We start from the raw sequence: 13,569 nt of genomic DNA on the forward strand, positions 1-13,569 counted from the left end.
CAAGTTATGCTGTAGCAAACATGTACAAAGGCGTTTTTTTCCCCATTTAATTTCATTAGGAAGACTCCTCTGGCTGATCCAGGTTCAGTCATCCCCACAAGGCCAACATTCTGGGGAGAACCGGCACAACCTGAAAACACAGAATGACAGAGAAAGGAAAGAACACATTTTTGACAGGTTTATCAAAATAGACAAACTGAGTAAGATAAATGGATCCTGATCTAATTGATCTGGTAAGATTATTGGTTTGAAATTTGTTATCAACATGAACTACATCTATTCAGCATCAATTCTTCATGTGACGACACAGAGTTCAGGATATTTTCTTGGAGCAGTTTGGGCTTTTGTAAGACGCCAGTGTTGTTTACTTGTTGATTGTTGATGACCATGTGCATCCCTTTATGAGCACAGTGTGTGTGTGTGTGTCTTCAGGTGGCCACTTCAAGCATCCACGCCATCGAACAAGGGTGAACTCATCTCAAACTGGGTTCTTCAAATCACAGTGACTTCACTGGACTGAAATGGCTCCCACAGACACAACATTCCAGTCCGACAGAGATCTTTGAGAAATGGTGGTGCGGCAGGTTTAAACTCTGGCTGTGCAGTCCACAAATATGCAGAAAATAAAAATGTGATCTTGTTATTCATCACTGAACTTCTAATGACCAGCTGTATTATCTGAATGTGAAACAAAAGACTGACACAAATTAAACAAGTCATTGATGATCTCTGTCAGACTAAGAGGCAGATAGTGATGGTCGTAGGCCACTGAACCTGAAAAATAAAAGCAACATTTTTTATAAACAATGAATGCAGATTACCTTTCTTTTATGACAAAGCCAAAATCAAAGCTGGCTGAAATGTATTTTTTTTTGCAGCTAATCACACAGTTTTAACTGTACATTCAATAAGCACAGTGGTGTCGGCGTTCACATCTGTCAGCCCATAGCAAGATGATCCCTTGTTCTAATCTACGTTGTGCTCTGAGATGAGGGATCTTTATGTTTGGAGTTTGCATGTTCTCATTGTGCATGTGTGGGTTTCAATAGACGCCAGGTAGGCCACTGGTCATCAGGTGCACGTGGGGCTGAACCCCACCTGGTGTCACCAGAAAGGACTGTATGCAAAAGCACGTTATTGATTGTTTAAGATGATCTGCAATATTTTCTTGTCTGTGAATAAAGTCCTCCAAAATGCACATGATTAGTGTGTGATGACCCTACTTCCTGGTTAATGGTCTTCTCTCGTCAGGCTGTGTTTTCTCCTGATCTACACCGGTGGTACATTAGTGAAATGAAATCTTGCCCCACCAAGTATTGACATGTAGAAACGCCACTGTGAGGTAGTCTGGCTCAATTCCAATGAAAAAACCCCCCTCCCCCCCACCCCCTTTTTTTTTATTTACCTTTTTCCTTCTTGATTTTTTTTTTTTGGCTGAATTATGTATACTACAGTCAGCTGGAAAACCAAAAATCAGACACATTGTAAATTGATAATAGGTGTGTGTGTGTGTGTGTGTGTGTGTGTGTGTGTGTGTGTGTGTGTGTGTGTGTGTGTGTGTGTGTGTCTCATTCAGGGCACATGTCGTTCCTTCACGCGCCAACCACTGGGGCAATACATAACTCGTGACACTAGATGGAAGCAGCACACAGTCTAATGTTTCACATCATTAGGGATCCAGCATTCAGGCTTCCTTTTCAGAGATCAATCAAAAACTCTTTCTCTCACAACCGTTCAGCCACACCCATTAATCCACCTACCTTCAATACACAGTTTATCCAGACCAACGCTGTAAATGACTGGAACCCATACAACCAGCACTATGTGAAGAGTCCCTCATTTTAAAACAAGCTTCTTACTATAAACAATACATTTTCCATGTTGTTGTTGCATAAAGAGCCTTAGTACCAGTCAAACTAGAAACTTTTTTTAATGTCAGATTAAACCATTCTTACTGAAATATGACAAATAAAACCACATTTAGTCACAGGTGTCACTGTGTGAGTCACATGTTATTACGGTTTTCAGATTCAGGTCAGGTATTTACAAATTAATGTAAACTGGTCAGATAGGGATTCTTCTCTCTTTTTAAAAAAAAATTGTTGTTCCATTAGCAATACATTTGAAAGCAAAAATAAATAAATAAAAAGGAAGAGAAAAATATCTATGCAGAATAAAATAAAACTAACGGATATATCAATGAGTCAAAAGCAATATTTTTATTAGCGTTTGGATTGTTTCAAATCAGGGGATTTTTATTGTTTTTGTCATTTCTACGGGAAGCAGCTGGACGACCTTTTGAAGACACCCTATAAATCATCGAAGCACTTAAAACACAGATAACAGAGTTAACTTCTTTTGATTCTACTTTCAGTTTCACGTGAAAAGAATGGAAAAACACACCATTAGAGATCTCGATATGCTCACCCAGCAGAGGAGTGGTGTCTATTTGTGGGAATGAACAGGTCAGATACTGTAGCTACACTGGCTTTAACTCCGTTTCCCTGCCTTAGCAGACTTAACGACTGGTAATCTTCCGATATCCCTGTCGGTGGGAGACTCAGCAGGTGATGGTTAATCAATGACAACGATAAAGTCAATGCTTTTGTAGGAAGGTTTGCATTTTGTGTGCAGATAGGATTTTGCATTTGCATTTTACATTTGACCCCATGGTAGGTACAGTATATATTTGGCGAATATGACTATGTTTCAATAGTTTTTCTGCCTGACATTAAAGAGTGACTGAGGCCAACAAACTGATCGACCTGCTCTTCAGCTTTCATCCAGAATCAGATCACTCAAACATGGCTGACATGATCCACTGTGTTGATGACCCTTAAGGGGCCATTGAAGCACTAACGTCCTCCTCCTCTTCTTGCAATTAGAGAAATAATATAGTTTCAAATTTTTATTTTGAAAGAACATTGTTTTATTTTCACCCGCTGGCAGAGAGGTTGAGAAACTTTCCAAAACCGACAGCTCCTACTACTGTTGTCTGGGGTCAGATAGGCAATGATATGGGGAGAACTAACATGAGGTACACGTCAGTGAGGATCTTCCACTAATGGAATTTTACATAAATGAGTCATCCCAAAATTTTCACAAGTACATATCAGAGATGGATGAGCAATGGTGCAAAAATGGACAAGAAGATATCTTAAAATAAGCAGAGCTAGTTTCTAATGCCAAGGGAGGACTTAAATGAAGAGCTTTGTGATGATTCAGTAGATCAACTTTATCTTCAAATGCATTTTCTTTTTGGAGGGGGTGGGGGGGGGGGGGGTGGGGGGCTGAATTACACAAGAGGTCATAAAAACACTTCTTTTAAAAGAATTCTGTAAATACTATGAGGCAATAACCCTGACAGGCACCAAGCAAAGAGTTAGAATTTCTATGCTCATCAGGCTGTTGTTAAATAATGTAAGGAAAATATAACTTCTCAGTACTTTACCATTCATTATTGAAATTCAAGTTCAGAAAAAATAAATGTTCAGAAATCACGATTTAAACCAAGCCATCTTTGTGATTCTGCAGTGTTTTGCTTTCCTCTCATAAACACGACAGGCTTGTTTTGTGCTCATCAAGTGCAGGTTACACAAAATCAAACACGTCCCTCTTTCAGCGATTAAAATGATCCACGCTTTCCTTTTAAGACAGCAATTCTTCTGAGGGAGGTCAAGGTGAAAGTCAATGCTGCACTCTGACTTCAAAACAAAAAGATGCCAAGTGTTTGGGGACATTTTATCTTCCGGGTTGTGTCCAGCACTGTCACCCCCCCCAGTCGGTTTGCCCCGGCACAAGGAAGAGAGCGGGGTTTGCCCCACGATGCTTCCACCAGCCTGGTCAGCGATGTGACCATGAGCGAGGCCCTGCAGATAGGAAACGCAATTAGAAGCCACTTTAAAGCAGGAACATTAGTGACAACAGACAAAAGGGGTCACAGTCCTGTGGCTCCAGCTAAGGAAGGAGGTTGTAATCATAACCACCCTTTCAATTTCCTGCCCTGGGGGGGGGGGAGAGGAGCCAGGACAGACTATAAGGCCAATGGCACCAACTTGTCGTCTGTGGTCTTAACAATGCCACGAATCGAGATCCCCAAAGAACACTGAGTGATTCCTTAAATCATGCATGGAAGTTATTTGTCCTCGGCGTGACCACGTAGTAGAAGAGTTTGTTTCCAGTGGCTGCATGACCTAAATATTGACCTATTTAAGAATTGTGGGACACAAAAATGTAAAAAAAGTAGACACATAAATCAAGCATAGAGACATCAAGAGACATTGGTGATCACTTCTAATGTGATTGATATTTAAAGCAAAAGCAAATTCAAATAAATGAGAAATGTATTGATTCACGGATACATTTTAATTCAGTAATTACATTTGAACAATTTAATTCAATTGTATGCAGTTGATAGCTTTGCTGAAAATATTCAGCAAAAAAATCTTTCTTTTTTTAAAAAACCTCTCTAATTTGTTTAAAACTTAAATTTTCAGGTTGCATAGAATTATAATGTTGTAGTAATTGTTCTTTTCTTGTTGAAAGCCTAAACCAATCAGAGAAACCTCCTAAATTCAACTCCCTCTCTATAAATATGATCATCATGGTCCACTGTGCAGGTTTTCACCCTGGTTAGTGAACTGTGCCACTTATGCACGTGAGTGTGTGTGTGTGTGTGTGTGTGTGTGTGTGTGTGTGTGTGTGTGTGTGTGTGTGTGTGTGTGTGTGTGTGTGTGTGTGTGTGTGTGTGTGTGTGTGTGTGTGTGTGTGTAGGGGGAGGGATGCAGAAACTGCGTGAGCTGACAGAAAAAGGAGCCTGGACGACAGGAAACACCAGTATCATCTTGATGACTTTTCCAGTAAAGTAGTTTTAACGCATCCTGTGTCTCAGGCCGACTAATAAAGCAACTCCCAGAAGCATTCAACCACCTGACCTTTTATATCCTCACAGCTTCTCCTGCAGTGAAGCCACACATTCCAAACGTGGAAAAGCGCTTGGTGTTAAACAAAGGATATCCTTTAGACGGGAAGGGGCTATCACTTCACTTGAGTCTAAGTGCTGTATTTATTTATCAAATTGGCATCAGCACAACTACACTTCAGATTCTTCATCCAACTGTGCTCACCCATCCTTTGTCAGTGCAGCGGGCAGGATGTTTGTCATATCTCATGATGGAGGTTTTTATCCTCCCCTCCACCCTTCTGGCTCCATGTTGAAGCAGACTTGGAGTTGTCAATAACATCAGGCAATGTGATAATATGGAGTAATGTCATGAGAGGAAGGTCCTATTCTTCTCTCATAATATTGGAGGACCCCCCCTCCCCCCAACATACACACACACACACACACATTTTATTGAACGTGTACCAAAGTTTGGAGATGAAATCTGCTTGCTATTGTTTTATTTGAACAGTTGTCATCAGATATTCCAGTGGCAACTTCCCTCCTTTCAAGTACTCTTTATAAAAGATATTTTGAGGATGTATTTAGATTATGGATATCCGTGTTCTTTTGCGGTGAAGACCGATCACACTGTTTAACAACAGGGTGGACGCATGAGCTTTATCACAGGCTGCTCCATTCTGTCCCTGGCCGCACTACTGACAGGTTGGCAGGTAAACATAAACATGTTGGAAGGATTAAAACCATGTCACCAGTAAACTGTTGCTGGAAGGGCTGGGAAGTCATTTGTAGACAATTAGCCACACAATAGGTGACGCACATAGGGACAAACAGTCCTTTCCGGGTCTAAAGGGGGTTATATTTTAAATAGCTTTGTTTATAAAGAACGAAAACAACAAATGAGACATATTGCTACTGTGCTGAAGTTTAAAAACGTTTATTTCATGTATTTGCAGGGTCAAAATACTGACATTTGTGCATGCATAAGACACAAACTTCACATTTTACATTCAAAAGTGCAAGTTAGTAGAATTAATATTGCGTTTAAAACCAGTGTAGGTTATACAGTGTCTTTTTTTGATAAACACGTGAACTCAACACATTAACGTTAAGTCACCTTTGTGTAAAAGATACAGTGTAATATAAAAGTGTGTTTTTCCCCCTCAGAAGGTCGACTATCCCAGCATGAAGGAGAGATCTTGCTTGTTGCTGCAGAAAGACAGAAAGAAAAAGAAAAAGAGAAAGAAAGAAAACAAAAAAAATAGGATTCTTACTCATTTTTCTAACATGGGGGGGGGGGGGGGATTGGTTAAAACTTGGAAGATATTCTGTATTCTAACAATGGAAGCACACTTGATCATCTCCTGTTACCACTACATTTAACCTATGCTTGACAAATCTTACATCTATCTAATCCAGTAATAGTAAAGTTTCTATTTTCTGTATAAAATATATAGATTTGTTGATATTAAGTAGGCATGCTAATTATGAGTATTTGTGGATTTATTGTTGTTTTTGTTTGGGTTTTTTTGTTGCAACAACATGAATAGAGCACACTGCCTTTGTGCACACGTTACAATTCAGAAAATACATGAACTTTCTCATCTTGAGGACACAGTGGTATGTACTCACTCTGGGCCAGGGGGGTTGAGCAGACGCTTCATTTCTTGAATGTGCTGAGTTAGACTCACTGTGGATAAAACATGAGAAGACACGATTGGCATTATTGCTTTTCCACAAGTATGGTTCATCAGTTCGCCTTTGAGTGCTGCTAAAACTACTGAGATTTCAACTGATTAACACTAAAACCCATCTCTAGTTTTTACTGGAGCAGGGATTAAAGTGGCTCAAGTAGGCCAGTCAGTAATCTTGGCAGTATGGTGCTTGATGCCACATGTCCAACTGTCCTTGGGGGGCGAAAAAAGACACTGACCTATAAGTTACTCACCATGGATAGCACACACTTTGCGTGGCAGCTTTGCTGTCAGTGCCATAGGAAAGAGTGAATGCAATTTAAACTGTAGAGCATTCTGCAACATCTCTCCCTCCAACCATATTTTACGCCTGCTTCATCCAGACTCAGACAGTGAACAGTTGGCACCAATACCAGGAAACATTGTTAAAAGTCCAGGGTTCACCCTGAACATGACGGATCAACGAGCCGACATAGAAAGACACCGACATCCAAACTGCACAACGATTTTGAGCCACAAATACAAATCAGCCTATCAAAGCATGTCATTCGTCACAGTAAGATGAAGACTGCGCTCCAGGCAATGCCCTGGATTGCCCTACTTTGAGGCAATAGTCCCAACCACTGCACCACCATGCCAATCTGCTGTGAGAGAATTAAAGTGAAAATGTACTATTTGATTGTATTTTTTTTAATGTTATTCAAACCCTTAACAGTAGCTTTAAAACCCCTTTTAAAACGCAACAATAAATCAGATGATAAACAATGAATCAGAGATCTGAAACATGGACATGTAAATTAAAAGTGTGTGCATGGATGGAAGCTGTCAGAGACGTCTGACAAAAACAAGACGAGAACAGCAAGAACCTAACACCATCATTTTTAACTACTCCTGTTATTTTAACTCACTTGAACCAGCTGCCAGTCCACTTGTCCTTCCTCCACCGAATGTACCAGATCCACTGCTTGATGACGATTTCCCTGGAACACTTCCTGGTTTAGTTTGTCCCGAGCTACTGCTTCCAAACCCAAACCAACCCGTATTGCTTGATCCACCCTTGTTGGTTGACCCAGTAGACCCAGAAGATCCAGTTGATGACCCACTTGAACCGCTTGATGACGACGACCCACTTGATGAAGACGATCCACCAGAAGATGATGACCCATACCCGAATGATGAGGAGCTTTTTCCACTATTTGATGTCTGCTTATTTGAGCCATATCCAGTAGAACCATAACCTGTACCTGACCCTGTTGACCCAGAGGAACTGGAACTAGAACTAGAACTAGACGTCTGCTTATTTGACCCTGTGTTGCTTGAGCTAAGACTTGTGCTTGACCCTGATGACCCAAAGGCTGACCCAAAGGTTGACCCAAATGATGAAGAGCTCTTTGCACCCACTACTGGCTTGTTTGCGCTTGACCCACTTGAGCTAAGGCTCGTACTTGAGGATGATGACGATCCCAAACCTGAAAATGCCCCAGCGGCGGACGCTGGCTTATTGAGCCCCAGCGAGGAGGAGCCGAGGCTCGAGCTTGAGCTTGAGCCAGAGGATGAGAAAGATGAGCCGCTTCCAGTTCCTGTTGTTGAAGGCTTATTGAATGATGACCCAGAAGAGCCTACGTTTGACCCTAATCCACCTGTGCTTGCCCGACCAAAAGAGTTGGATCCACCTCCCCCATATGAGTCCCAGGCAGGCTGACTCTGTGTGCCTGACCGCGAGGGCACAAGTCCAGAAAATACACTTCCACCTGATCCTGCCTGAAATAAAAGAAAAATATAAATATATATTTTTACAGCCGTTTAGAATTAATAGAATACATATAGACACTGAAATACATTTTCTTAATTAGAAGAACATTGTAGAAGCTCACATTTTGTTTTACATTTGATAAGCCAACACCTAACAGATAACAGATACAAAAGTATCTACCAGCTTGAACCTTTTTGCCCTCTTGTTGGATACTGGCATACGTTTTTCTGCCCACCTCCTCCTGCGGGACTTGATCAATCAGACTGTTTTTGCCTTGTATATCTTGTGTAAGACCACATTATGTCAAAACAATAATACACGGCCTATGCTCTGTTTGGGGTTTTTTGTCTCCTGTTAGAGTAAAAGAAAAAAAATTGCAGAAAATATCATTTATAAAAGAATTTAAAATCTACACACCAAAAAATTAACCGCATCTTGAACAAGTATATGCAGATCATAATACAACTACTCCGATAGAGGTCCAAATCACCATCTACCTTTATTGCCTTTATCTGCATCATTTTTCTTTAATTGCATTTTTTGCAGTATTATTATTATTATTAATATTGTTGTTGTTGTTGTTGTTGTTGTTGTTGTTATTATTATTATTTGTTCAGAATAAATAAAGTGTAACCTAATCATAAGCTGCAAAAGAAAATTACAAAAGAGCTTAGACAAGAAAGTTTCTTCTCACCTTGCATGACATGTTGAGCAGCTTAATTTGCTCTGTCAGATGATCAACCTCTTTACTTTTATATTTGACATTGTTTTCAAGGACCTCAATATCTCCAATCAGCTTCATCTTCTCCATCAGGAGTGTCTCCTTGTCATTGTCATGCTTGCGCTGAAGCTTGTCAAAGTTCTGTCTGTGCTGCACAATCATTCCCGTGCGGTTTTGGCCACACCAGCGGTAGTCCTCGGACAGTCGCCAGTTCTCTGCCTTCAAACGGCCGTTCTCGGCCTGGATGCCCGTGACCTGGTCTCCCACAACGTTCAGGTAACGCTGGAGCTTGTCTTCGATTTCTCTGGAAAGGCTGGTGCAGTTGGAGCGAATCTGCTCCAGGTGTTCTCTCTGCTTTGGGCAGGAGATCTGGAAGGCAATGTGAGAAGGGAAGAGGGACTCGATCTTCAGTAGGAAATTCCGGGAGACGTTGGAGACCGATCTCAAGGAGTGGGTAAACTCATCTTTTGATTTTTGCCTATAAATCTCCAGCTCCTTTTCAAACGTGGATTTGTCTCTCCTCAGACGAATGGTCTCCAAGCTCAGGTTGTCTCTCTCTTTGGCCGTCCGGTCCATTTCCATCCTCATCCTCTGCACTGTCTGGGTGAAGTTAGATTGAACAAGCTCCAGTCTGGCTTGCATTTGTTGAGCCAGCAGTCCACAGTTGCAGTTACCGGGTATTGGTGCTGTTTATGTGAAAGTTTGACATACAAATGTCAGGTGAAGCCAAAATATTCAATTCATTGTCACTGGTTACTGTTTTCAGTTGGAATGAAGAAATATACTCACCCATTTCTGGGCATCTGTTATTATAGCCTTTCATCCTATAGAGCAACATCTCGCCGTTGCACTGTTGCTGTTCAGATTAACAAAGAGCAAATAAAGCATCAGTATTTTCCCCTGCATTACATACAAAGAATCATTCAATAAAAATCTACTATGTTATTTTGAACCATCTATAAAAATGCATTGTCAGTAATCAGTCATTTATGAAATGACTCAGTGTACGAACACACTACTAATAAAATCTAACTCTTATGGATCTAAACTTCAAAATTAAGATACAAAAAAAAATTCAAAGACAAATATGTAAACATTCATATGTAACTTTGCTATTGAGCCAAAACAACAATCTCATATGTTTCAAGGGGAAATCAAGAAAACCCATCTGTGGACATTCACATTGGATTAAAAACGCTTTGTATAAAAAGGTGGCAGGAAGGTTACTTTATTTATCTTAGTTGATCAAATAACAGTGTCTCTGAAAGTGACCTTGTACTGTAAACATAATGAAAATAATAGGAATACTGCTCCTTCAAAACTGCAGGGAGTCACTAAAGGGGCTGAAGAGCTGAGTGTTGCAGACCCCCAACTTGGAACAACAAGCTAATGAACCATTTTAGCAGATTATTAATTAATATAATTTTCAACTGCTGGTGGAAGGTGAGTAATTCAATTACAGTCAAATAATGTAATTTATGATAAATGTATTGAAAAGAAAAAAGAACAAAGGTGCTTTCTTACCAGCTTTTTCTCATAATCTTGGAAAAAGAGAATCGACATGTTGCACACAAAGCGCAGCTTGGTCAGGTCAAAGTCATTACGAGCCTTCTCGGTCAAGGTGGTGTTCAGTAGGTTGGTCAGGTTTTTCCTTTGCTGCTTCAGGGCGACGTTCTCTATGGACAGCCGGCTGAAGCTCTCCTCCAGGTCCTGGATGCGTGACGTGGATGCCGAGTCCTGCGTCTTACCATAGACCAGAAAGAGCACGAGGCTGACTATGATGAGGGACTGGATGAGCGAAGAGAAGAAGAAGACGATCCGCATGTAGTAGCCACAACTCTTGCCTTTTGAGCGGTGCTTCATCTTCTTCTGGGATGGAGGGCTGTATCGGGAGACTTGCGAATAGCCACTGCTGTACATGGTGCGGGTGGAGGGAGAAGGTTTGCAGTCGACTCCAAAGTTTAAGAAACACCACAAGCTGTCAGTCAAGTTCAAACCGAGTTCATCTCTGAACCACAACAGAGTGGTGTGCAAGCCAAATGGGCAAATCAAACAATGCTGGATGTTTTCAGACCAGCCAGCAGATTTCACAGTCCATTTCTTGAAAGGCTTCTGCCCCTTCCTCTCGTAAAACACCACCGCCACGGGCCAGACGTTTCCTCTCTGCAGCACTGATAACGTGAGAATTGATAAAATTGTGGATTCGCTATAAACATGGGCAGGAGTTTATAAACTCCTTTGGCCACACATTTCCCATGATGGGAAGTGGTCCTAGGTTTAGTCTCCTCCCTTCATCGGCTGTCTCCACTGGTTTCCCTCCCATGTTGACTAATGCAAACCAAGTCAACGAGCCAACAGGCATGCATGAATGTCCAGTTCAAATACGGCCACATACACACACTCGTAGAGATGTTATTACGAATTATAATGATAATCTGAGCATGAAATTTCAGCATTTATTGATTTTGTAAAAACAAAGGCCCATGTCGTAGGTGTTTGGCTACAGTGTAGGTAGGTTAGGAAAGCTAGCTATTCATAAAAGTAGTTTCATGTGGTTACCGTTGAACAGTTTTGTCATGAAAAATTCACATTCAGACCCAGAAAAAAAACATGTGTTTTCGTTGTTGATCCCTGTGAGTCATAAAGGCCACACCAGACCCCCCTTGAGAAGCTCCTCCATAAACCTGCCAAAAACATTTTTTATGGGATCATGAATGGTATTTTCCGGTACGCAGCAGGCCGGGAGGACAATGGCCCATGTTATTCTTCACAAATCGTCAGTCAGTGGCTCTTTGATGCCCTGAGTCTCAGTCCAACATGATGACGTCAGTGAGCCTCTGTGCCACGACGCAAACACACACACACACACACACACACACGCTCTCCATGTGAAATTACCGCCTGACAGTATCATTCGCATCTTTTTCCTGCCAGGCATTGTTGACACGCTGAGCCTCATCATGAGAGGAAGTAACAATTCATAGAGGTATTGTTGGTGGCCACACCAGTCGCAACTCTGTGGACAAGATCCCTTGATAAAAAGACACCAACAAACACAGGATATCAGAGGCAAATAGTCCAGATAAGCAATCCCACTGTTGAATCACTTAATCCTAAAGTGGATTGTTTTTATCTTCATGCGGGGACAATGGTGCTAACTATCTGAAATAGCAATCTTATATAAATTAGATGCATATTTTGTACCTCAATAGTGTCTAGTATCAGCTATGTACTCTTGATGATCATCAACATGTACAAAGAGATAGGGCAGAGGTCTGCAACCTGCAGCCACATGTTGCTCTCTGGCCTTTCTGTCGCAGCTCCCTCAAACTTTCGCAAAATTATACCTAAATATACAGTTTATCTTGTTTTCATAGTATTTATGGAGACAAAGTCATTTTAAGAATTACTTTTAACTCTTGGCTAAAAAATACTTTTTAATGAAGGCAAACATAAAATGAAAAAAAAAAAAGGGATAAAAGGGTAGGGGTGGGGGGTGGGTGAGAAAAAGCACAACAAAATGCTTTTAAAAAATGACAAGGATTTCCAAAAGAAAGGGGGGGGGGGGGCAAAATTGTTAAAAAAAGAGCCACAATGGTTAAAACAGTATATTTACCATTCTATATTGTAATGCAATTTCATAAATGCAACATAAGATACAGTTTATGTTCTTATATCAAAATTATGTTTGAAACTTGAAGAGCGGTGCCTCATTTTGAAGGTTAAACATGTTTTTTGGCTCCAGTTAAACTTGATTTGGTGGGAACTGACAAGAAAAATGGCTGTTTTGGTCATAAAGGTTGCAGATCCCTGAGATAGGGAATAACAATAGATATCTAAATACTCCACCTTCCCCTTTGTGGTACATGAGAAAATCCTTCAGTGAGGTCGTTCAGGTGAAACAAACACAAATAGAGATATATTAGGAAAAAAATGAAAGCTTGAATTTGGGGCCCAAGGCTGAGGGGAAGATGGTTATCAATGAATGAGTAAATCAATAAACAAATCAAATGTAACAGATGCTGTCAGTCCATTTTAATGGTTTCTATTGGTTTGCACATTTCACGTCATAATGGGACAGATTATAATGGGACATCATAATGGGACCGACACACAAAACTACATTTAATAATGAACTTGTTCAAAAGGTGGCAGCAGGAAGAAAAAAAACACAAGGCTGGTTTTCCCTGGAAAGCCTCTTTTGAGTTATTTGGAGAAGCAAACATTTGGTTTCCCTTCAAACTTGCTCATCTGGTTTACTGGAACAATGCCACACGAAACTGAGGTCTGTTCTGTGCTGAAGCAGCCAGCACTTCTTAAACAGCCCGATGATTTTCAAATTCGAAGCAGGTAATCCATGTCAATTATTAGAACGTTCTACAGGAATAAAATCTCAAAATTAAATTTATGGAATTGATTGTAGGTTTAGAAAAATCTGCTGAGGTTTAAAAAAAAAAGTTTGATTATTTCCTTTTTCCATGATACTTATCTATGGTTC

The 13,569-nt window shown here is 40.6% G+C and overlaps 1 protein-coding gene across 1 annotated transcript; it reads right to left on the bottom strand.

Moving 5' to 3' along the window:
• Positions 1–5,824: 5,824 nt before the first annotated feature.
• On the bottom strand, positions 5,825–11,253 carry plvapa (plasmalemma vesicle associated protein a). Its single transcript, XM_080503869.1, has 6 exons — positions 10,596–11,253; positions 9,861–9,927; positions 9,045–9,757; positions 7,506–8,358; positions 6,536–6,593; positions 5,825–6,112 (listed from the first exon to the last, which is right to left on the bottom strand). The coding sequence occupies exons 1-6, from the start codon at positions 10,989–10,991 to the stop codon at positions 6,079–6,081; spliced, it is 2,121 nt and encodes a 706-aa protein (XP_080359995.1). The 5' UTR covers positions 10,992–11,253; the 3' UTR covers positions 5,825–6,078.
• Positions 11,254–13,569: the final 2,316 nt, after the last annotated feature.

The sequence above is a fragment of the Blennius ocellaris genome (assembly GCF_963422515.1).
Source record: "Blennius ocellaris genome assembly, chromosome: 10".
NCBI lineage: Eukaryota > Metazoa > Chordata > Actinopteri > Blenniiformes > Blenniidae > Blennius > Blennius ocellaris.